General features: G+C 41.5%; 2 protein-coding genes across 11 annotated transcripts in view; one reads left to right on the top strand and one right to left on the bottom strand.

Annotated features, from left to right (window-relative positions):
* LOC309714677 (kinesin-like protein KIF1B) overlaps positions 1 to 23,221 on the top strand; it is a 137,847-nt gene that overhangs the window by 1,829 nt on the left and 112,797 nt on the right. The window contains exons 1-15 of one of the 9 annotated variants that reach the window (XM_082547296.1): positions 2,665 to 2,752; positions 3,175 to 3,369; positions 3,899 to 4,118; positions 4,628 to 4,724; positions 4,845 to 5,076; positions 5,175 to 5,308; positions 5,409 to 5,470; positions 5,565 to 5,710; positions 5,890 to 6,070; positions 6,163 to 6,234; positions 6,335 to 6,456; positions 6,550 to 7,149; positions 7,385 to 7,537; positions 7,936 to 8,005; positions 8,205 to 10,381. In XM_082547296.1, the coding sequence (XP_082403422.1) occupies positions 5,053 to 5,076; positions 5,175 to 5,308; positions 5,409 to 5,470; positions 5,565 to 5,710; positions 5,890 to 5,958 (435 nt within the window). In that variant the 5' untranslated portion in view covers positions 2,665 to 2,752; positions 3,175 to 3,369; positions 3,899 to 4,118; positions 4,628 to 4,724; positions 4,845 to 5,052 and the 3' untranslated portion in view covers positions 5,959 to 6,070; positions 6,163 to 6,234; positions 6,335 to 6,456; ... (2 more) ...; positions 7,936 to 8,005; positions 8,205 to 10,381. Of the gene's footprint in view, positions 1 to 2,628; positions 2,753 to 3,174; positions 3,370 to 3,520; positions 3,546 to 3,898; positions 4,119 to 4,627; positions 4,725 to 4,844; positions 5,077 to 5,174; positions 5,309 to 5,408; positions 5,471 to 5,564; positions 5,711 to 5,889; positions 6,457 to 6,549; positions 7,150 to 7,384; positions 7,538 to 7,935; positions 8,006 to 8,204; positions 10,382 to 23,221 lie in introns of those variants that run through there. The other 8 variants (XM_082547295.1, XM_082547292.1, XM_082547298.1 and 5 more) reach the window with 8 other exon arrangements.
* Positions 10,472 to 14,918, bottom strand: LOC309714639 (uncharacterized protein). 2 transcript variants are annotated; one of them, XM_082547195.1, is made up of 4 exons: positions 14,777 to 14,918; positions 13,284 to 13,387; positions 11,714 to 12,310; positions 10,472 to 11,362 (listed from the first exon to the last, which is right to left on the bottom strand). In XM_082547195.1, the coding sequence occupies exons 2-4, from the start codon at positions 13,299 to 13,301 to the stop codon at positions 10,685 to 10,687; spliced, it is 1,293 nt and encodes a 430-aa protein (XP_082403321.1). In that variant the 5' UTR covers positions 13,302 to 13,387; positions 14,777 to 14,918; the 3' UTR covers positions 10,472 to 10,684. The 2 variants fall into 2 exon arrangements, with proteins under 2 accessions (XP_082403321.1, XP_082403322.1); XM_082547196.1 differs by having other exon boundaries at positions 10,472 to 11,359.

The raw sequence follows: 23,221 nt of genomic DNA, 5'->3' as shown, positions 1-23,221 counted from the left end.
AGCTTACTTTGAGTTTGATTCCGTAAAAAGTGACAAAAACTTTTAGAAACTTCTTTTTACAGCGAAAAAACCCTTAACTTCAGAGCAAGCACCGAGTACGCTACTACGGGATTGGAAATTCACAGAGAGACTCGCGGATTCTTCCACAAATTTCTTCTAGTCAGGATGTTGCATATAATTTAATTTTTGCTTGATGCATAAAGTAAAAAGATTCAAACTAATAAAACAAGTTTTAAAAACAGACTTTTCCATTTGATTACATTTTGTATGATGGATGATGCAGAAAAAGTAGAATTGGGCTGAAAGATCTATTGCGTTATTACCTATTCAGGTCATAAATCATGTTTTTAAAAAGTAACTAAGTAATTAATTACTTTTGAAAATAAGTAATCAGTAAAGTAAGGGGATTACTTTTTAGGGGAAGTAATCAGTAATTAGTTACTGATTACTTTTATTCAAGTAACTTGACCAACACTGCTAGTTAAGTTACTACCATAGTTAATACAGTTACGGGTAACATGATAGTGCTAACCCATAACCCTGAACTCTGTAATACTGTAAATGATGAGTGATTTAAGTTAACACTAAACATTCAACAGTGTCTCCTGAACATTTCTAATCAGGTGTGAGTCTGGCTGCATTGACTTTTGAAGATGCAAATTTAGCATGATGGCTGATGGTGCTGTGTAAGCTTCTACTTACCTTCTACACTGTGTTTAACACACATTTCAGAATAGCAAAGAGGAGCACTGTTGCTTCATCCTTAATACTTTAGAGGAGAACTGGACTGCAGATCAAAAGGTCCTTAATAGCTTTTTGTCCTCCCCGACCCTCAAAGCCAAACCAGCCATGAGAGCTGATGGGACAGGATTTGTAAAAGTGACATTATCAGAAAGAAAGGGGAGCAAGAATACTTGATATTTGCATTCTTTAGAGAAAAGTATTTGAAAAGGCTGTCTGCTGTTTTGGATTGATGTCGTTCTCCGGAGGCTCAAAGAAGTAGGGCAGTGTCACGGTCCTTTTGGCAGCAGAAAGCTGCTGAGTGCTGGAAAGAAGCACGGCCACACCAGCTGAAATGTCTCACTGACACAGAAGCTGTTGGCCATCCTCTGTGTTGCCACTGTCTTCACCCTGCTGTTATTAAGTGTCAATAACATACATTTCTATGGAGCTAAGCTTGATGAGCGATGCCTTGTTGGCTGACATTTATGTCTTTGAGCGTGTGAGAAGTTTAATAATTATAAAACCACATGAGTTTGACAAATGTCCTTTTAACCGTCAGCTCATAGTGAAGCACACTGAGCCACCCGGAGCTATAATATCAAAATAGAAGCTGCTACCTTTGTCAAGAGTGGCTGGATCTGAGTGCATACTACTTTCAGTTATTCAAATTTTGCTGAATTTGTTCAAAGTCCTGTCTATGTGCAGAGAGTGTCTTCCAGAGGAATGGTTCTGTGGGGATTGTGATGTTCTACATCACGAACATCAGCCACTCCACAACAGAGAAAGTGTTATTGATGTTTTTAAAGCCATTCCTCCAACCACATGTAATTTTGGTTTTCATATGTGTCTACAGCCAGTTAGAAAGAATCTATTTAAGTGGTTTTCTCTTTCTTGGTAGCTCGCATTCTGCCAACAGTAAAGCTTTGAAACTGCTCCTGTGGGTTGCGTAAACTTCACAGTATCAGCAGGAAAAATCGTGATTTTAATCGACATTAATAGTAAACAGCAACCTGCTATTTAGGTTTCTGTGATGGATTTGAACATAGTGTGATGGAGCATGTTTTCTGCCCTTGCTGTACAATCAGAACATGGTATTGCTTTAACAGAAGTCATCTGTGAAGGCAGTGGTGTATTATTCATGTTGTTTCTTCTTCTTTTTGGTCCAAGGACGTTATGATGTGCACCAGGCGATACACAGATGTCAAACATGGCAGCAGCAGTGCAGCCCTGATTTAAAGGACCTGGTTAGGAGTGGATATTGGCCAGCATCTGTCAACATGTCTACTCTTTACACTTTAGACCTCTTGAGCTCCTTCCTGGAACTAAAAGTATTTTCTCCATGATTCTCCAGGGAAGCTTTTGCAAAACTGTTGGAGCGTGGTACTACAGTGGCTTGCAAAAGTATTCGGCCCCCTTGAACTTTTCCACATTTTGTCACATTACAGCCACAAACATGAATCAATTTTATTGGACTTCCACGTGAAAGACCAACACACGTGAGAAGTGGAAGGAAAATCATACATGATTCCAAACATTTTTTACAAATAAATAACTGCAAAGTGGGGTGTGCGTAATTATTCAGCCCCCTGACTCAATACTTTGTAGAACCACCTTTTGCTGCAGTTACAGCTGCCAGTCTTTTAGGGTCTGTCTCTACCAGCTTTGCACATCTAGAGACTGAAATCTTTGCCCATTCTTCTTTGCAAAACAGCTCCAGCTCAGTTAGATTAGATGGACAGCGTTTGTGAACAGCAGTTTCAGATCTTGCCACAGATCTGAGGGGGGCGAATACTTTTGCAAGCAACTGCAAGTGTGGGGGAAGGCTGAGTGAAGTATTTCTTTGATATTGTTTTTCAATAAGCAGATGCAAATATTTACTCCTCTGTTATGTTTCTGTACATACAGACTGGGCGTGCCAAAAGCGATGCACTGCAGCACAGCTTTCTGGATGAGGAAGAGCAGCTGTGCTGTGATGTCAGCTTCAGCTGCCCAGCATGCACACCTGAAATGTTGGCGGTTTCAGTTGATGGTAACAGAAAGCTATATCACTTTCAGCAAAAAGAAAGGTGCTCATTGTTGATGTTCTTTGTGTTTGTGCCTTCCATGGTTAGACTTTATTGTTTCTCTGATGTTGCTCTGATGACCGTGACTTTTTTGATGCCGTTTTTTTGTTGAAACCAACTGTTGTCACCCTCTGCTGCTCAGTGTGCTGGCTGTTTTCTCGGGAATCTCAACCACAAGAAAGTTTATACGAACGAAGCTAAAAAACCTGTGACAGTTTGTGAAACGTCATTAGCAGCAGTGAAATAAGTTAGTTAGTGAAATGATAGAGGCTATTTTATGCTGGAAAAATTCTTCCAGCACAAAGTGGCCCACTAAACGGAATTTTTTAATACAGAAATACATCTAATGATAAAAAGCAGAGAATTCATTGTCTGTTTTCCATTGCAGAGCTGGGATGCTCGTCTCCTCATGGAGCGCTCTCGAGCTGTGAAGTGTCCAGATATCAGCGCTCACCTGGCTGGTACCAAGAAGGTTCAGCAAGTGCTCCCCAGACCTGGAGTCCTGGACAGATTCTTCCCAGACCAGCCTCAAGCTGTGCAGCAGATCCGAGCGACATTGGCTGACCTCTACACTCTAGACATGGTGAGACAAAGGGCACGGTTTGTTCATTGTTTGGAAAATTTGGCATTAGATAATCCTCACCTGGGTGTTGCTGTTCAGTGTAAGCAATATCATTTGCATTTTATTCCTCTGATTTATTTCTCTGTGGCGTTTATGAACTCGTATTTCTTAGGCTGGCTTTTAAGGAAGGAGAAAAGGTATGTATCAGTTGGCTGGGAAGAAAGATGGAGGTGGAAAGGATGTGCAAGCTATGGGACAAAGTTGCTGAGACTAGGTTAAAAAGAGGTGAGGATCAGTGAGCAGGAGTGTGGCTTTGTGCTGAAAAGAGCACAACAGATTGTTTGGAGAGAAGGTGAAGGAAAGTCAGCTGAAGCAAGACAGTTTGTGGAGTTTGTGTTGGACTGTATGTTATGCTGGGAGCCTGGGGATTAGTGCACTTTGATTCCAAGTTAATACTAGCTAGTGTTTCTCACTGGTTTTTGGGTGGTGGAGTAAAAGGGATTGGTTGGTGGCTGTTTCTAATGTTAGCCTTTTCTTGGTTTTCTTACAGGCAGGGTAAAGACATGGTGATGAATGAGTGTGTGGGCCGTCTGCTGAGGACCAAGAGCTCAGGACAGTCAGACGGGGGCGTCGCAGCAGGAGTCACCGTGCTCGACAACCCTCTGCTGTCCTGAGATGTCAGACTCCTGCCTGCACATACAAACCACACTGAAGTCAAAGTTCCACCTGCACCTCCACCTGTTCTTGCAACAGCATGAAAACTGACAGAGGTGAGACAGCAGAAAAGTTCTTGTCTATTTTTTTTTTTTTTTTTACTAAGTTAAGGAATTAAGTTAAGAAGAGTGATTAAATAAATAGTTTCTTGCATTTTTGATTTAATGATTGTGTTTAGGATTATTTCAGAAACATGTTTAGAGGATCTTTGTAAGCCTGTATTTACTTTAAAAGAAGGGAAGCACTTCTTCATCCTACAGAAAAGGTGACACATTACAGATGAGTTCATAAAAAGTGTCTCTGTCACTCTTTCAAGGCTCTGTCACTTTTTCTTTTGTACTGGAACAGCATGGTAAAGTAGGCCTAGGCTGCCATCTTGTGGCAGTGTGTTGTTACTACAACATATGAAATTGTGTTTCTATTGGAAATATAATTCAGCACCACTGAGCCGCTCTCTCAGTTACAAACTGAACCTGTTTTGTAGACGTATAAATCACTAAGTACAGTGAAGCTTTTGGTTTTGTAAAAGTGTTTCTTATTCTAAATGCATGTTGATTTTTATCAGGGTGAAGAGCAGTTAGCAGTGCATTCATGGACATCTTTAAACTATTAATTGAAGAATCTTTGGTCATGATGGCATGAACTAGAAGCGTGAGCTCCAGGTGAGACTGCACAGAACAACAAGTGTCCTTAAACTGCATCAACTGATGACGTCTTACAATTTTATTCCACTGTGTGTTTTTATCATTGAATGTTTCTGTCTTTGTGTACACGTAACGCAGACACTAAAGCTGAGCCAGAACTTCATGCTGAAGAGAAGGATTCTTTTAAAATGCATGGGGGAGCAAGCGAGTCAGATACCAAGGGCACAAAGATGAAGCAGGTCTGATCGGAAACCGTTTATTTCCAGGCCAGGGAGCACAAATAAAAACACCCTTAAAAGGTTCCCTCCTGCTCAACCGCGTCACTCCCTACGGAGAGAAGATCTACATGACCTTATCTGCGTATCTGGAGGTCAGCCGCTGCTCCGCCGTGTTGTACCTGTTTGTACGTGTTTTTAAGTCTCTTGATGTCATCGTGTCTAACACACACCCTTTATCTCCTCTCTGCAGCTGGACCATTGCATCCAGCCTGCCATTATCACCAAAGACATCTGCACGGTCTTTTACTCCCGAGACGCCAAGATTTCCCCACCCCGTTCTCTCAAGAACCTCTTTGGGACTGGATACTCCAAAACTCCTGACTGGTAAATCTGGGCTGCTGCACTGTGGCCATCTCTGTTTCACAATCAAAGATATCTGCCCTGTTACAAAGTTTCCTTGTTCAAAACTTCTGCTTCATTATAGCAACCGAGTGACTGGGATCTACGAGCTGAGCTTGTGTAAGATGTCTGACACTGGAAGCTCAGGTGAGCGGCCATGAAACATGTTTAAAGAACGGCAGCTGTTTTATCATAATTCTGTGGAGAGCTTCATCCTAATGAGGGCTCATGTCCTGAGCAGGGATGCAGAGGAGGAGGAGGAAGGTCCTGGACACATCAGTGGCTTATGTGCGTGGAGAGGAGAACCTGGCCGGCTGGAGGCCCAGAGGAGATAGCCTCATCCTAGAGCACCAGTGGGAGCTGGAGAAGATGGAGCAGCTGCAGGAGGTGGGGCCTTAAAAGATTCATAAAGAAATAAATCTGTTTAATATCGTAGAGGGAAAAATGACTTTTCAGCTCAAAGACCAAAGTGCTATTCTAAAAAGTTTTTTCTTAGAGTACAGACTTTACATGACTAACCTCCCCTCTTCTCCCCACCTCACATTCGCCCCCATCTTTCGTCCAAGTGGAAAAGACCCGTCACCTTCTGGGAGAGGCGGCTCCCGTGGGAACAGCTCCCACCACCAAGTCCCTGAGTGAGTCTCTGTCCCCCAGCGTGAGCTCCGGCACTCTGTCCACATCCACCTCCGTCTCCTCGCAGATCTCCAGCACCACCTTTGAAAGCGTGAGAAGGAGCTGGCCACCAAGGTGAGAAAAACGTGGGCTTAGTGGGCGTTCTTGTTGCTGCCTTCTTCCTTCTCTGCTCGGAGCTGATCGGTCTTGTTCCTGTTGTGTTGTAGTGCCTGCGCCTTCTGACACACACCTTCAATACTGAATACAAGCAGCTGGTGAACAGCATCAGTGACTGCAAGGTGAGAAATAATACAAAGAAATAAAAAAATAGCCTTTCTGTGTCACATCAGGGAGTTCCTATATTGACGTCTACCTCATCCTGCTGTTGTTTCACTTCAGCTTTCTCTCATCTCACCGATCGGACGTGATCCATCCGTGACGAGCTTCAGCAGTGCTACCCTCACCCCTTCCTCTACCTGCCCCTCTCTCTCGGACTCGCGCTGTGGCTCCATGGGCCAGAAGTAAACATATTTTTAGGAACATTGACCTCGATCTGCAAACGGTTATTGACAGGTTATCTATTTGATTCTAACTTGGTGTGATTTGTGTTAAAGGACCCCTGAGAACAGCTCACGTGCCTCCAGTCCCTCCTGCTCAGACTGTGAAAACTTCCCGATGGTTCCCACTCTGGAGACCTCCTACCTTGCGCGGGCTGCAAAGAACGAGTTCCTGAACTTGGTGCCTGATATTGAAGAAATGCGACCAGGGTGAGTAATGCCATATTAACCCAAATACTGTCACTATGACATGTGTCTCACAGACCAAATGTAAGTCGACACTCATGTTCTCTAGTTCAAGCAGAAATGATGTGGATCGATTCAAATTCCTGAGCCTGGATGATTTCAGCTGGAAACAAACCAACTCTGCTTCTTCCTCAGATAATTCAATTCAATTCAATTCAATTTTATTTATATAGCGCCAAATCACAACAAAAGTCGCCTCAAGGCGCTTCATAGATACAGAGAAAAACCCAACAATCATATGACCCCCTATGAGCAAGCACTTTGGCGACAGTGGGAAGGAAAAACTCCCTTTTAACAGGAAGAAACCTCCAGCAGAACCAGGCTCAGGGAGGGGCGGGGCCATCTGCTGCGACCGGTTGGGGTGAGAGAAGGAAAACAGGATAAAAGACCTGCTGTGGAAGAGAGACAGAGGTTAATAACAGATATGATTCAATGCAGAGACGTCTATTAACTCATACTGAGTGAGAAAGGAGACTGGAAAGGAAAAACTCAATGCATCATGGGAATCCCCAGCAGGCTACATCTATTGCAGCATAACTAAGGGAGGATTCAGGGTCACCTGGTCCAGCCCTAAATATATACTTTACCAAAGAGGAAAGTTTTAAGCCTAATCTTGAAATCTTGTCTTCTGAATCCAAACTGGAAGCTGGTTCCACAGAAGAGGGGCCTGAAAACTGAATGTGTTCACTGACCGGTGTTGCCAGCTTTGGTGGCTCGTCTCCCGCTCGAAGAGGACCAAAAAGAGAACAATACAGTGTTCAGCTGCCTGGCTGTGCTCTACACACACAGCCCTGCTCTGGTACAGTAAAAACCACATTTACATTTGTTTACATTTCCAATGTAGAGGATGAGTTTAGATCACTGTGGTCCAAGCTTGTCGTCAGTTATAGAAACTGGATGTGTTTCCTTACATTTATTTTGTGTTGACAGAAGTCTTTGATTCATATTGATTATTAAAGAGCAGCTGTTCACATGTTTAGAAAGATGCTTTGAAAGGAAAAACTTCCAACCAATCATTTCTTTTATTAAATGTTAAATCAGTTATTCTTACAATCCAACACATGCAGAAACTTTGACATGCTCTGATGTAAATCTTGAATTACTTCACATTGTGCATTTTGTCCCTAAATTTTAAAAATATTTTTAATTACACTTTTTTCTTAAATGTTTTTATTTTATTTTTTTTATCTCTTTCAGGTCGTGAATTTAATGAAACCCATAGTTGCTGCTTCCAGTCATGTCGTGGGCAACAAGGATGTTGATAAAGGTGAAGATTTCTATGGCCACATGCAGAATAACTCATCAGATTGCATGTTAAAATTCCTTTGAATGAACCCTCATGACTCAGAGCTTCATATCTAATGTCTCTTAGCATCGTGCACAGCACTCTCATCAGTATTTGGTTCTTTTGTAGTGATCTGTCTCCAGTGTTGACCTCTAACTCTCAGTTTGTTTCTCCTCCACAGAAAGCCAGAACATTTCAGTAGCACTCATGAGAAAGTTTGCCCAGAACCACAGTGCTGAGGTCCAAGCAGCTGTGACCTCACTTCCTGCACAGCAGAGACCCTTGTTAACGTGCATGCCGTGTTTACTTTTTCTTATGTTAGGAGTTCGGGTTCACCATCCTGTGTTCTGTATTTTGATTTCCTGCTTCACTATAAATCGCTGCTGCTGTTCTTTACGCGGTTTGGACACACTTCTTGCTTTGTTCTCAAGAGTGTGAAGTAATGGATTTAATCTGCTAAGGAGAGTTTTTCATTCCCATTGCTCTTTGGGAGTCAGCGGGCTTTAACCTGTGGAGAAAAGCGTGTGCTCTTGCTCCTTCAAACGGTTTTCTTCAGAGATTTCTCACTGTTTGTACACATGCTGAGTGGCTAGTTTTGAAAACACTTACTTTACCTTTACTACTCTGCTCAGAAATGCAACCTGTGACCTTACACAGCCCAAAAACTTATCCTAAAACATAAATTAACAAGGACAGAAGCTTTTTACAAATGCTTCAACAGTGTAATTCTAACAAGGTATGCAATACATCTAATGTCAGTTCAGAGGTATGAAGTGATGACACTTTGACATCACTGAATAAAAGCAGTCTTGTCATAATAAGCTTTGCTGTGGACAGTTGGCGCGTTCATGTTAAACTTTTTCTTACAAATAAAAAAGGTAATCAGATGTTAAGTTTGTTCAGTTTTAGTTGTTCTCATCGTGTTGCTCCTCAGATCTCCCGTTGTCCCTGAGCCTGACTAAAGCCCGGCAGCTTGTTTTCAGGGCATGGCAATGCAGATATGAGCTAAATGTGACACAGCAAAGAAAAATCAGAATCAAGAAACCCTGAGCTGACTTTCATGGCTGCAGACGTGACATTAAGAGCCTCACAGATCAAAAAAGTATGGGATTTAAACTGCTTCTAGACCTGCACACGTCTGTTTCCAGGGCAGGATATCCATTCCAGTGCAGCAGAAGGAGCGGTCAGTGTGGACCTCGGTGCTGTACAGGACCTCCTGGAGCTGCTTGTCTCCTGGCATCTGGGCTTTCACTCGTATCTGAAGGACAAAATAGGAAAATCAAGTTGCTCTCACTGTCACCTGATTTCCACAGACTGCCATCTGACCACATCCCTGCAGTTGGATCCCACCGCCGTACCTCTAGGATGGGTCTTCTTGTTGTCAACCCAAACCACCCTCTCCTTCAGCTCTGAGCTGAATATATACACATGATTGCTTCTTAAAAAACAAACAAAAACAAAAAAACGTCCCCACACGGAGTGAGACTCAGTCTTGGATGCCCAGATCAGCCAGTGTGGTGTCCAAGAAAGGGAAGGGTTGGTTTGCCAAGTTGGGCTGTACCTCGATGGGCAGTGTCACCAACATGGGGATATCCTGCTCCAGTCTGACGCGCAACATCTTGTTGTGGGACCCCGGGAGCTTCCTGTCTGCCGATCCGCCTCTCCGTCGGCCTGCTCCACAGTCGCCGCCTCCTCCAGAGAGCGTTTTGTGTCGTCTGCTGCCAGCTTGACTTGCTGATCTTTATCTCAGGAGGCAGTGGGTTTTTACCCTCTCCCCCTTTGATCCTGTGCGTTATCGTTTAAAACTCGCTATCTGCATCTTTTGGCTCCAGCACGTCTTTATTGTTAGAGTTGTTGCTTGCTGTGTTCTTCTGCAGGGTGCTGATGATTCATTGTTCTGCTTCTTCTGATGGTAAACGCCTCTGGAAAGCCTGAATATGTGAGCGCGTCTGATTCATACAGAGTTCTGCTCTGCCCCCCCGGACTGATATATGCAGCCAGTGTGAATGTGTGTTATGTATCAATCACATGTTAGGTTCATTAGACTGACACAAGGGTGATGCACAGATGTTGGTGTTTTTAGGTCCAAGTGTGAAAGTGGAAGAAAGACAAATTCTTTTGAAATGTTAAAAGAATGTTGGAAATTTGATCAGAATACAGTAAAAATGAGAGAAACAGATATTTTTCTCAGATCATTGTGTTAAATTGTCATAATCGCCGTGTTCTCTTTAAGACTATCAGCTCTACTCTAAACAACCCTGAAAGCCTCTGCTGACACATGTCATCAGTTCCTTTCTTTCTTTGTAAACAAGGTCGAGTCTGTCAGGTCAGCAATAGTACTTCCTACAGATGACCCATCAGTGTTTATTCCATGACTGTAAACATGTTTCCATTTGTCACTTCAGTCTTTACTCTGAAATACAGGAAATGACATCATGGCTCAAAATCTTTGTCGTTCAAACAATTCTTTATTTAACAATATTTTAACTTTATTTAACAAAATACATTCAATAAAAACTTAAACAACAGAAAACTGATTTTTAATCCAACCACTGAAAAAAAAAGGTAACGACTGAACACAAACAGAAGAACAATTTATAAAGATTAACATGGAACTACAGGAAGTTTGATTCATAGCCTCATTTGAACTTTAACTTAAACTTAAGGAGAGCCGACCTGAACTCTGTGGAGCCTGATCTCCAGGGTTTTAAGTTGGACTCTGAAACCAGAGGATGTTTCTCTCTCTTCAGATTCACTCTGATCCTGTGATGGGAACGATTTCAGCCCTGCGTGATCGCGCTGATGTTTGCACAGAGCAGATGATGAAGTGAATGTTTTGGCACAGTGGTAACAGTGAAACAGTTTATTAGTAACGTGGGATCGTTTGTGTGCAGAGTATGAACTGAGATTACTGAAGCTCTTGTCACACTGCTCACAGCTGTAGTTTCCTTCCATGTGTGTACGTTCATGCTCGTTACGATGACCTGACTGTGAGAAGCTTTTGTCACAGTGTCTGTACTTGTATGGTTTCGCTCCTGTGTGGACTCGTTTGTGTGTTTTAAGGTGACCTGCAGTGGTGAAGGATGACCCACACTGATCACAGAGGTGCTTTTTGACCCCACTGTGAAAGAGTTCATGTTGTTTTAACTCAGCTGATGTGGGGAAGCTTCTCCCACATTCTTTGCAGTATTTCAGTTTGTCTCCAGTGTGTTTACGTTGATGTATTTTTAGGCTGGCTTGCAGACTGAAAGTTTTTCCACAGATGTCACAACGAAAGTCTTTCCCACCACCACAGCGATGACAGGGTTGAGAAGTGGATCCATCTGTGTCGCTCTGCTTCTAAACAAAGACACAAAGACAGTGTAAGTCAGTCCTTCAACACTTTTATCCTGAAAGTCGCCTGAAATAAAGAGCATCTCTGCAGACGTCCAATTACATTTTACTGTTTCGATTAACACACTCAGTTTACTGGGCTACAATAACTACAATACTACCACCATAATACTACAGCAATACTTATTTAATATTACAGTAACATCTGACTTACACTTAAATGAAATGAAAACCTGAATAATGGCTCAGAGCTACTCTTCGGTGCAGTAGAAGTGCTAACATGCTAACACAATTTAATGAGCAGACTTGTTCCAAACAGTCAGACTGAACTTACAAGAATAAAATAAAAATACAAACCTCACAGTAACTGCACTTGTAGAGTCTCTTTCTGGTGTGGATCTGTTGGTGTTTTCTCAGGTACTGTGGAGTTTTAAAAGTCTTCTCACACAGGTCACATTGATAAGGTCTCTCCTCAGTGTGGGTAAACATGTGGTGTTGTAACTGTGCGTCTGTTGTAAAGTATTTGCCACACTGATCACACCAGTACACATCTTCTCCGGAGTGAATGCGTACGTGTATATTTCGGTACCCTAGCCGGCTGAAGGTTTTTCCACAGATGTCACAGCTGTATGCCTTAACTCCAGAGTGGGTAACTAGATGACTCTGTAAGTGGCTACTGTGAGTAAAAGCTCTGCCACACTGATCACAGCTGTAAGCTTTAACTCCACTGTGGACGACTTGGTGTGTTTTCAGGGAATTCTTCCAGGAAAACGACTTTCCACACAAGTCACAGCTGAACGGTCTCTCTCCAGTGTGGATGAGCTGATGTTGTTTTAGTTTAAACTTCCAGGTAAAATCCTTCCCACACTCGTCACAGGTGTTTTTTTTCTCTCTCTTGCTTCTGTGAGGTTTGTCGGCCTCCTGAGAGCGCTGACTTCTCGGTCCACGTTGGTCCTGCAGTGACAGAGATACAGAGTCAGTGAGTGAAATGCAGTCATTAAACAAACTGAAGCTTCAAACTCCCTCCATTAACACTAGTTTTAAACCTGAAGGTGGAGTGTGGCACCAAACACCACCAGAACCTGAACGACTGCAGGTGCTGATAAGTTGCGGTCGCGGTATTTCAACATCTAGTTAGCAATACAGAAGACGAGCGAGAATAAATGGAGTAATATTTTTTATGTGGCAGGTAATTTCAAATGCAGCGATTCTATCAGCCCAACAAACATCAGCAAACACACAAACTGTTTGTGTGCAGTTTGTCTCACAATGTGATGTAAAGACTGCAGTAAAATCCTCTGCAGGTTAGTGCAGGATAAGCAGGCAAGTTTACTGTAATGTGATGGATTTAAGTAAAGAACAGTGTGTGACTGGTGCACAGTGACTGTGGTGCTCATGTCAGAGTTAGATTACATCAAGTGTAGCAGAGATTAACTTAAACTTAAGCTCGTGATGCTGACATTCATTCACTGAGCTCCACCCACATACCAACAGTATAGTGTATAATATAAAGACAGTGTACTGTCAGTGTAGAGAAAGGAAATCAGCCAGGACAACTCATGAAACATCTGCTGACATCTGGATGAATTCACAGAGAGCAGCAGGTCAGCTGATCACAGCCTGCACATTAAAAAAAATCTACTGGAGCTCTCAATAGAAATGATTGTGAGCTGTGACCCTTTTCCCCACACTGAGCCACTACAGCTGATTTTAGGGTTGAATCCTGCTGAATCCCACTTTAACATCTTCCTGCTCATTTTGATGTTTAGAGGCAACGTCACCGTCTAAGATGTAGGCATTGTATACATTGTATACATTATTTCTACATTACATTAATATTGCACAAGGTTCACTTAGTTTAGCATAAAATATACATATCAGTACTTCATCTTTTAATGGAGTATTTCTTAACACTAGTATCTGTCACCTTCTGTGTTGAGCTCATTGTTTTCTCTGCAGTGGCTGAGCTGAGTCCAAGTAGCTGAAATTTCCTCTGCTGCTCCGTCAGACTCTTCTCCTCCTCCTGATCAGCTGGGACACAAAACAGAACTTTGTTAAGCTCCACACTGCACTGAAGAGTCAAAGTGTCTCATATGTTCATCTGAGAACACACAGAACACATTTTAGCTTCCTTGGGTGGACAACTTGTTTGAAACAAACACAAAAGGTTTGAGCACCGATACCAAATTCAGCAGTATGGCACACCAGTACCAGGAGAGCAATTCCTCTTTAAAATATGCCCTGGCCAAGAAAAAACCCGACAATATACGTGTGCCGTGAGAAATGATTGATAGATAGATAGATAGATAGATAGATAGATAGATAGATAAATTTTATCTATCTATCTATCTATCTATTTCAAACATGCAAATATAATTGAAATAACAACAGAAAAAAATAAAAATAACAAAACTTAAAAATCATCAAGTTTTCATGTAAATATCTATGTCTACAGAATGTGTGTGCTCGAAAAGGAGTAGGATGAAGTTTTCTTGTTCCTACCCCCTTATTTCAAATTTCATTGCTTACAAATCCATATCCAGGATTCAACATTATTTGATCATATATTTAACTATGTACAAGTCTAACACATTGAACATACACAAATAAAACCATTTTCAGCATGTAAACCAGAACAACTAATCACTCTGTTTATAACAGCCGCTTAATCTCTGAGTTTATTTTCTATCTATGTGACAAAAACCTTAATGAACACTTAAGGTTGGGTTACTCAGGCCTTGATTTATAAAAAATGAGGACACAATGAGACAACTCAGTCACTGAGAGGAAGATTTCCTATATTCATGCAATTTATTATTTTTTGAACAATCCTGTGAATTTTTGTATTGATGTACTTGTCTTGATTTCATCTGTATATCCGAGTGGGTGTAGAAATCTGAGCCATCATCTGAGTAAGCCTCATCACAACTTTGCGCTGATAAAGGCAGCTGTGTTTTATCCTGGAACACATTTATTTTTACATTTCTCATAAATGTATTTCATTATAGCACTTTTACCGCCAACATGTTGGGTCTTTTGGAGCCGGAAGTGACCTTATATGGAAGAAGGGTGGCGCTAGCTAGCTTAGTTAGCAAGCTGCATTCATAAGCTGTGCAGGTGCCACAGAGATGCTAAGTAGCCTTAATAACAGACTAATAAAACAACAGAAACTCTGATTACAATGAGCTCATTTAAAAGCTTTCTTCTAATAAATTATTTTCTTCTCTGTGTTTCACAACCTTTTGGTGATATCTTTCTGTAAATTAGTTTAAAGCAGCTTGAGTCAATTTAGTCAGATTTTTTTTCCCAACTTGTTCACAAAAACTTGAGAAGAGACACCGAGGAGAGCAACAGAAAGCCTCACTAAGGAGCTAAACTCAAGATTAACTAGACTCGGATTAATATTAGCTCGGTGCTTACCTTTAAATCAGTCTTGACTATAATCGGAGAGAAAAACGCCATAAAGCGGGAACTCGGCTTCTTCTTCTTCTGCTCTTGTATTTTTTGGCGGTTAAAGCTTTAAGGCGCATTACCGCCACCTGCTGGACTGGACTTTTCATGTCCCAAACATCATCAATTGGGCACAAATTTGTTGGAGTTTCTGTTAATAAAAAAGATGGAATTCAAGGATCTTGTTATTTGGTTTGTTTGTTTTCACCATTTACTCTACAATTTTCTGCCAGTGTATAGCAAACCCCACAGCTCAAATCAATGAAGAATTTAGTATTTTTAACATATTGCTTAAGCTGGAACCAGCAGCTATATAGGCCTAATTTTTAATCCAAACATGTGATAGAGGTTTACCACCAGGAGAAGCAGACTGTAAATAAAAGACTGTGCTACTGAAAACTGTTAGTCTGACTTTGGATTGTAAATATGTTTCCATTTGTCACTTCTGTATTTGTATATGGCTCAAACTATTTGTTATGAAAGCAAAACAAACAAACTGATGTTGTATAAATTGATTCAGGATTATTTACTTCGAGTCCAGAAATCATAGCTGTCTCATCAGATCCAGTTGTGACATTAGCTATAGTTTCCGCGGAGGGTACTTGGTTCTGTATGACAGCACAGCTTTTAGGTTGAATTCAAGCGCTTGAGTACAGCCTGATAATTAGAGGCCTGCAAACATGTTTGCTGATGAACTTTGGAGGTAAAAGTACAGACAGCTATAGAAGACACAGGACACGAGATGGGTTCATTATTTCTTTTGAGTTCCATGTAACAATCCGTAACTCTGTAATTAATGAATGTGCCATTTAATCTTGGCTGCAGCCAAGATTAAATGGCACATTCATTAAATGGCTAAAATGGGTTGGCTGCCGTTCAGCATTTAGCACAAGTCAGCTTTTGATCAGAAAGTTTTCTGGTTTGATCCCTGGCTGCTCCAGTCTGCAGGCGAAATATCCTTGGACAAGATTGTAATCCCAAGCTGCTTTCTGATGCATCCATTGGAGTGTGAATGCTTTATAGAGTTTGTGAAACAGTTGTACGTGTGGTCAGATTGTTTTGTATTTGTGTGTGGATTGAAGCACATGTCTGAGAGCACATCAATCACTGCACATATTTTTTAAAATCTTAGTTTAAATAAAGTTTTTGATTATTTATTATAAAAAAGAGATGATATATATATAATGCAGTGGGCACTCCACCAGCTAACATGTCAGTTAATTTGACACATTGATTTATTTATCATTTCTTTTTCTCTCTCAGCTTTTCAGCTCCATATTTTTGCCATTTCTTCCACACTCAACTCTGTTCTACAAGGTGAGCCCACAGTTAATGTAGGAGAGGGCAGGTGGCATTAAGAGATTTGATTGGGCAATCTAGGGCCCAGTTAGTTCTTCCTTTTGGTGAAAGCTGGGCTCTTCAGTTCAGCATGGCACAGCTCCAAAGATTCTGCAACATCAAACCCTCTGTCTGCTAATGTTACATCACCTGGGCTGAGGCAGTCCAGGTAATTGCAACAGTTTTTTGAAATTAGTTAATTTAGATATAAACAGAGTGACAGTTTACAGATTCAAACATGTCTCAGAGAAAACAGAAAAAAACAGTAAAGCCCAACTCTCCTCTTTGTGATCAGGAAGACAAAATTCAACTTCCTGATCAAGTAGACAAATCATTCAACCAGCTTCTAGAAAAGGAAGATATTCAAAAGTTGAAAGAAATGGAACTCCTAGAAATGCAGGGAAGAAACTTTGAGCTCCAAGCAAAGCTTGATAAAGCACTAGAAAAACTAGTGCTGAAGGACAAAAAGAATCAGGAGCTGCAAGTAAAGCTTGATGAAAGACCGCACACAAATGAAGAGTTTCTTCAAGAAAAAAGGCTACAGGAGATAAAACAGAAGGAAATGGATTTCAAGCTCCAGGACATGGAGAAACACAACAAAGGCTTGCAAATCAAGCTTAATGAAGCTCTGCAAAAAATGAAAGAACTCCTCCAAGAAAAATAACAACAGGACATGAAGCAGTGCAAACTCCAAGGCATGGAGGAAAAATACAAAGCGCTTCAGGTAAAGCTTGATAAAACACTGAACAAAAATAAAGAGTTGCTTCAAGAACAAAAGCAACAAGAAATTAAACAGAAACAAACGGACTGCAAGCTTGAAGACGTGCAGGAAAAATACACAGCGCTGAAAATGAAACTTGATAAAGCACTGCAAAGAAATAAAGATTTCCTTCAAGAGAAAGAACAGCAAGACATGAAACAGAAACATCTGGATTGCAAACTTCAGAACATCGAGAAACACAACGAAGGCTCGCAAGTAATGCTTGATGAAGCTCTGCAAAAGAATAAAGAAATCCTTGAAGAGAAAGAAAAACTGGACCAGAGAGACACGCAGTGCCAACTCCAAGGTGTGCAGGAACAATACGGAGCGCTGCAGGTAAAGCTTGATGAAACACTGCACAAATATCAAGAGCTGCTTCAAGACCAAGAACAACAGGAAATAAAGCAGAAAGAAGACAAAGAAATTCTCCAGGACTTTGAGAGGAAAAACCAAAACCTGCAAGAACTTTATAACAAACTGAACTACAAAACACCTGAACTGGAAGAGGAAAAGGAAAAACTGCAAAACCAATGCTCAGAGATGCAGAGTAAGCTCAATGACATGCTGAGAAAAAACACAGAAGTCGAGGAACTTTCAGACAACGTGAAGTGCAAAAACACTGAGATGCAGGTGCTAAAGCAACAACTAGAGAAAACAAACGAAGACCTGCAGTGTTCACTTCAAGAAATCGAGAGCAGAAGTCAGCAGTTGGAAGACACGCACAACAAATTACAACAGAGTTATACAGAGCTGCACGAGGCAAAGCTAATGCAGGAGGCAACATCTAAAGAAATGAAAGAAAGGCTCGAAGACAAACAAGCCAAATTAGAAGAAGTGGAGAAAACATGCAAGAGACTTGAGCAGGAGAATGCAGAAACAATCGATCAGTTGAGAACCCTCATCCTAGAGAAAAAAGTGCTCGTGGAAAAGCTCATGGAAAAGAAGAAAAAACGCTTCTGCTTCTTCTGGAGGAGGGACACTCCTGCTTTTTCTACTTTTTCTACTTTTTCTACTGCTAATGTCACCTCGTCTGTTCCATCTTAATTTTCACCTCTCCTCTCCCTTTCTCTCCCTTTCTCTCCTGACACCACTCCCTCCCCTGTCTCCCTTTAACTGCTATCACCTGTCCCATCTCCCTCCCTCCCCCCCCTCTCTCTCTTTTCACCCTCACCCCCCAACCAGTCCCGACAGTTGACTGCCTCCTCTAGAGCCTGGTTCTGTCATAGGTTTCTTCCTTTAAAGGGAGTTTTTCCTATCCACTGTCGCACCTAGTGCTTGCTCAGAGGGGATTGTTGGGGTTTTCTCTCCTCTATCTCTTTCCTCCTTTCTATCCCTTTCCTTTACCTTCTTCTTTACAACCCCTCCCCCCTTTCTATTTCCTCAATAATTTAATAATAAACACAATTGGCAAAATTTTAAAAAGTCAGATCAATGTCTTCATTCAAGAATGAATTGTCTTTGTCACGGGGTCATGTGTATTTTGTGTTTTCCTCGGGCTGGTGATCCTTACAGTTGTTGAGCCCAAGAGTCCAGATTTTTAGTGTTTTAATCACATTTAGTGTTACATTTTAGATCACAACAAAAGGATATCCACAATTTAGGATTCAGGCATTTGTCTTTTTCAATATCATAATCATTCTATGATTGAGTCGGTTACAGAAGCAGCAGTTAGCAGCAATAACTTCAATTCATCAACATTTGCAAGCATTTCTTTATACACAGCATTTCTGTCAGGTTGAGGTCTGGACTTCCATGCAGTAGATTTGCTGCTGTGCTTGGGCTCATTATCCTGTTGCATGGCCTAATTTAGGAGAAGCTTTAGCTGTTGGACAGACGGCCTCACATTTGACTCTAGAAAACTTTGGCATACAGAGGAGTTCGTGGACTGCAAGGTGCTTATTGCTTGTGTCTGCAGAACAAGCTCAAATCACCACAATTGAACCAGCGTACTTGACAGTGGATTTGAGGTGTTTGTGCTGTGTTTGATTTTTGCTGAAGTTACTGCTGTGCATTATGACCAAACCTCCACTTTAGTCTCATCTTTTAAAAATATGTTGCTCCAGAAGCTTTCAAGGGCAAATTTGCAAACCTCAACTGAGTTGTTGTGTTCTCTTTAGAGATAAGAAGCTTTCTCCTGGCGGCCCTTCCAGACCAACCATACTTGTTTTGTCTTTTTCTAATTAAACTGTCTTGAACATTAACATGCTGTTTAAGGCCTGTAGAGGCTCAGATGCAGCTCTTGGGTATTGTGCAGTTTCTGTGAGCACTGAACAGTCTTTGTGGTGGATCTGAATGCTCCAGACTAGCAAACTTGCTCATGGTCAGTTAATCAAGTGCATAGAGCCCTGTGATGAATTTTCACATTTACTCTGTGAATCTTCATTCTTCTAGCTAGTCTTTACTCTTCTAGAAGCTTTCTTTGCTCAGACGTCTGCAGCATTGAATCTATGTCTTCTCCACTGCTATTCCAAACAAGGTGCTGATGCAGGGGTCATTAGCACAGTAAGATTTAAGTGCACAAAATGTTCACATCATAATAGTAATAATAATTAGAGGAGAGTATTATGTAGTCCAAGAAGTGTGTGGAGAAGTTTTCAGTGCAGAGGAGGGAACCATGGTGTTCAGGAGCCAAACTGCTTTGGGGGAAAATGCTATTGCACAATCTTGCCGACCTGCTCCTGATGACGCAGTCGTCTTCTGGAGGGAAGTGTGGTAAACAGTTGATGGGAAGGGTGATGCGGGTCAGCCATGATGCTAGTGGCTTTCCCAGTGAGGTGTAAATATCCTGTAGACTGGGTAGAGAGCTGCCAATAACACGCTGTGCGGTCCACACAATCCTCTGGAGGGCTCTGCGATTGAACGCATGACAGTTTTCATACCAGACTGTGATGCAGCGGGTTAGGATGCTCTGCATGGTACCTCTGTAGAAAGTATTAAAGATGGGTTTGGGGATGTGCACCTTCTTCAGTCGTCTCTTAAAATGCAGTCACTGCTGAGCTCTTTTAGTCACTGATTTGGTGTTGCTGGTCCAGGACAGGTCCAGGGGCGGATCTAGAGAAATTTTTCCAGGCTGGCATGGAAATCAAATGGGGTGGCAAAATCAAAGCCTTGTTTTAAAGACATATGCAGGTGTTACATATGATTAATATACATTAAGCATATGTTTCATATAAATATGGTCTATAACTTAATTATTTTCTATAGCCCACATAATTAAACATTTCAGTTACATAAAATGTGTGTACTGTATAGCCTGTATAATAAATAAATATGTAACCAATAAGTATAAAATCCAGAAAGCTACACAACACTGGGCGGGGGCTCATTTCCAAACACAAGTCTAACTTAAGTTTCATACTGTTTTTGTTAGAAAAAAAATCAAATTGTACTGACTACTACTACTGCCAGAAAGCTGCACTGTCACAAACAATTATTGAAACCTCATTTTTCATGATTTGTTGGGTCAATATTCTGAGGTCCAAAATATAATTGGCCATTTTTGGCTGCTTTTGATTGTTGTTGTTTTTTTTACCTTGTCTTTCTTGGTATCATTCTTTTCAGCACAACCTCACACGTCCAAATTTACAGTTATTAAAACAACTGGTCTGAAATCACACAAACACATAAAACCCTAGTAGTAGTTATATTTTCTCTTTACTATAAAAACCACAGACATGTTTAGTAAATTATTTTCATAACTTGAAATGCAAATATAAGTGGTAATTTTTTTAAATTAAAATTAAACAAAAATTTTGTAAATAATAAAGTTATATACAACTATTCATCTAAAAATGCAGGCAATGCATCTGGGGTTCTTATTTTTATTTTTTTGCACAGCCATTTTAAAAATACTACAACAATCAGGTGTCACAATAAGACGCCCCACAAATTATTTGTGCCAGTAAAAAAAAAAAAATGTCAACCACAAGACAGAGAAGAACATCACAGGGAGAAACCCTGCAGGCCTGACAGCAGGTGTATCGCTCATTCTGTTTTCCACCTGGAGACAGTGTTCACATGGCATTCTGCCTGTGTAACTTGTGTAACTACACAAGTTAACACAATTCAATTCAATTCAATTCAATTTTATTTATATAGCGCCAAATCACAACAAAAGTCGCCTCAAGGTGCTTCATAGATACAGAGAACAACCCAACAATCATATGACCCCCTATGAGCAAGCACTTGGGCGACAGTGGGAAGGAAAAACTCCCTTTTAACAGGAAGAAACCTCCAGCAGAACCAGGCTCAGGGAGGGGCGGGGCCATCTGCTGCAACCGGTTGGGGTAAGAGAAGGAAAACAGGATAAAAGACATGCTGTGGAAGAGAGACAGAGGTTAATAACAGATATGATTCAATGCAGTTAACTCATACTGAGTGAGAAAGGTGACTGGAAAGGAAAAACTCAATGCATCATGGGAATCCCCGGCAGCCTACATCTATTGCAGCATAACTAAGGGAGGATTCAAGGTCACCTGGTCCAGCCCTAAATATATACTTTACCAAAGAGGAAAGTTTTAAGCCTAATCTTGAAAGTAGAGATAGTGTCTGTCTCCCGAATCCAAACTGGAAGCTGGTTCCACAGAAGAGGGGCTGTAGTCGCAAATTTTGAAGCCATCCTGATAATCTTCTTGCACCAACGATGTGGAGATCCAACCCTTTTAGATCAAATTAAAATCAAGACACTCAAAAAGATGCTCTGTAAAAGAGTAGAAAAAATAGATACAGACATGTGCTGCATGAAAGACGTTAGGGAAGGTTAGTTAGCTGGAGAGCGAGTTATGCAGGAGAACTCTCAGCAGCATTAACTGCCCTGTTACTGCACCACCTTAATAAACCATGGTGAAGCAAAATGTCTTGTGCTTAAGACTCTACATGAAAGTTAAAATATATATGTTCAGTGCACATACAGTGGGGCAAAAAAGTATTTAGTCAGCCACCGATTGTGCAAGTTCCCCCACTTAAAATGATGACAGAGGTCAGTAATTTGCACCAGAGGTACACTTCAACTGTGAGAGACAGAATGTGAAAAAAAAATCCATGAATTCACATGGTAGGATTTGTAAAGAATTTATTCGTAAATTAGGGTGGAAAATAAGTATTTGGTCACCTCAAACAAGGAAAATCTCTGGCTCTCACAGACCTGTAACGTCTTCTGTAAGAAGCTTTTCTGTCCCCCACTCGTTACCTGTATGAATGGCACCTGTTTGAACTCATCATCTGTATAAAAGACACCTGTCCACAGCCTCAAACAGTCAGACTCTAAACTCCGCCATGGCCAAGACCAAAGAGCTTTCGAAGGACACCAGGAAAAGTATTGTAGACCTGCACCAGACTGGGAAGAGTGAATCTACAATAGGCAAGCAGCTTGGTGTGAACAAATCAACTGTGGGAGCAATCATCAGAAAATGGAAGACATACAAGACCACTGATAATCTCCCTCGATCTGGGGCTCCACGCAAGATCTCATCCCGTGGGGTCAAAATGATCATGAGAACGGTGAGCAAAGATCCCAGAACCACACGGGGGGACCTGGTGAATGACCTGCAGAGAGCTGGGACCAAAGTAACAAAGGTCACCATCAGTAACACACTACAACGGCAGGGAATCAAATCCCGCACTGCCAGACGTGTTCCGCTGCTGAAGCCAGTGCATGTCCAGGCCCGTCTGAAGTTTGCCAGAGAGCACATGGATGATACAGCAGAGGATTGGGAGAATGTCATGTGGTCAGATGAAACCAAAGTAGAACTTTTTGGTATAAACTCAACTCGTCGTGTTTGGAGGAAGAAGAATACTGAGTTGCATCCCAAGAACACCATACCTACTGTGAAGCATGGGGGTGGAAACATCATGCTATGGGGCCGTTTTTCTGCCAAGGGGACAGGACGACTGATCCGTGTTAAGGACAGAATGAATGGGGCCATGTATCGTGAGATTTTGAGCCAAAACCTCCTTCCATCAGTGAGAACTTTGAAGATGAAACGAGGCTGGGTCTTCCAACATGACAATGATCCAAAACACACCGCCCGGGCAACAAAGGAGTGGCTCCGTAAGAAGCATTTGAAAGTCCTGGAGTGGCCTAGCCAGTCTCCAGACCTCAACCCCATAGAAATTCTGTGGCGGGAGTTGAAAGTCCGTGTTGCTCGGCGACAGCCCCAAAACATCACTGCTCTCGAGAAGATCTGCATGGAGGAATGGGCCAAAATACCAGCTACTGTGTGTGCAAACCTGGTAAAGACCTATAGTAAACGTTTGACCTCTGTTATTGCCAACAAAGGTTATGTTACAAAGTATTGAGTTGTATTTTTGTTATTGAC

This window comes from Aulonocara stuartgranti (assembly GCF_965226115.1).
Source record: "Aulonocara stuartgranti genome assembly, chromosome: 9".
Taxonomy (NCBI): domain Eukaryota; kingdom Metazoa; phylum Chordata; class Actinopteri; order Cichliformes; family Cichlidae; genus Aulonocara; species Aulonocara stuartgranti.
Note: the sequence above shows the minus strand (reverse complement) of the source record. Positions and strands in the feature narration are given on the sequence as shown.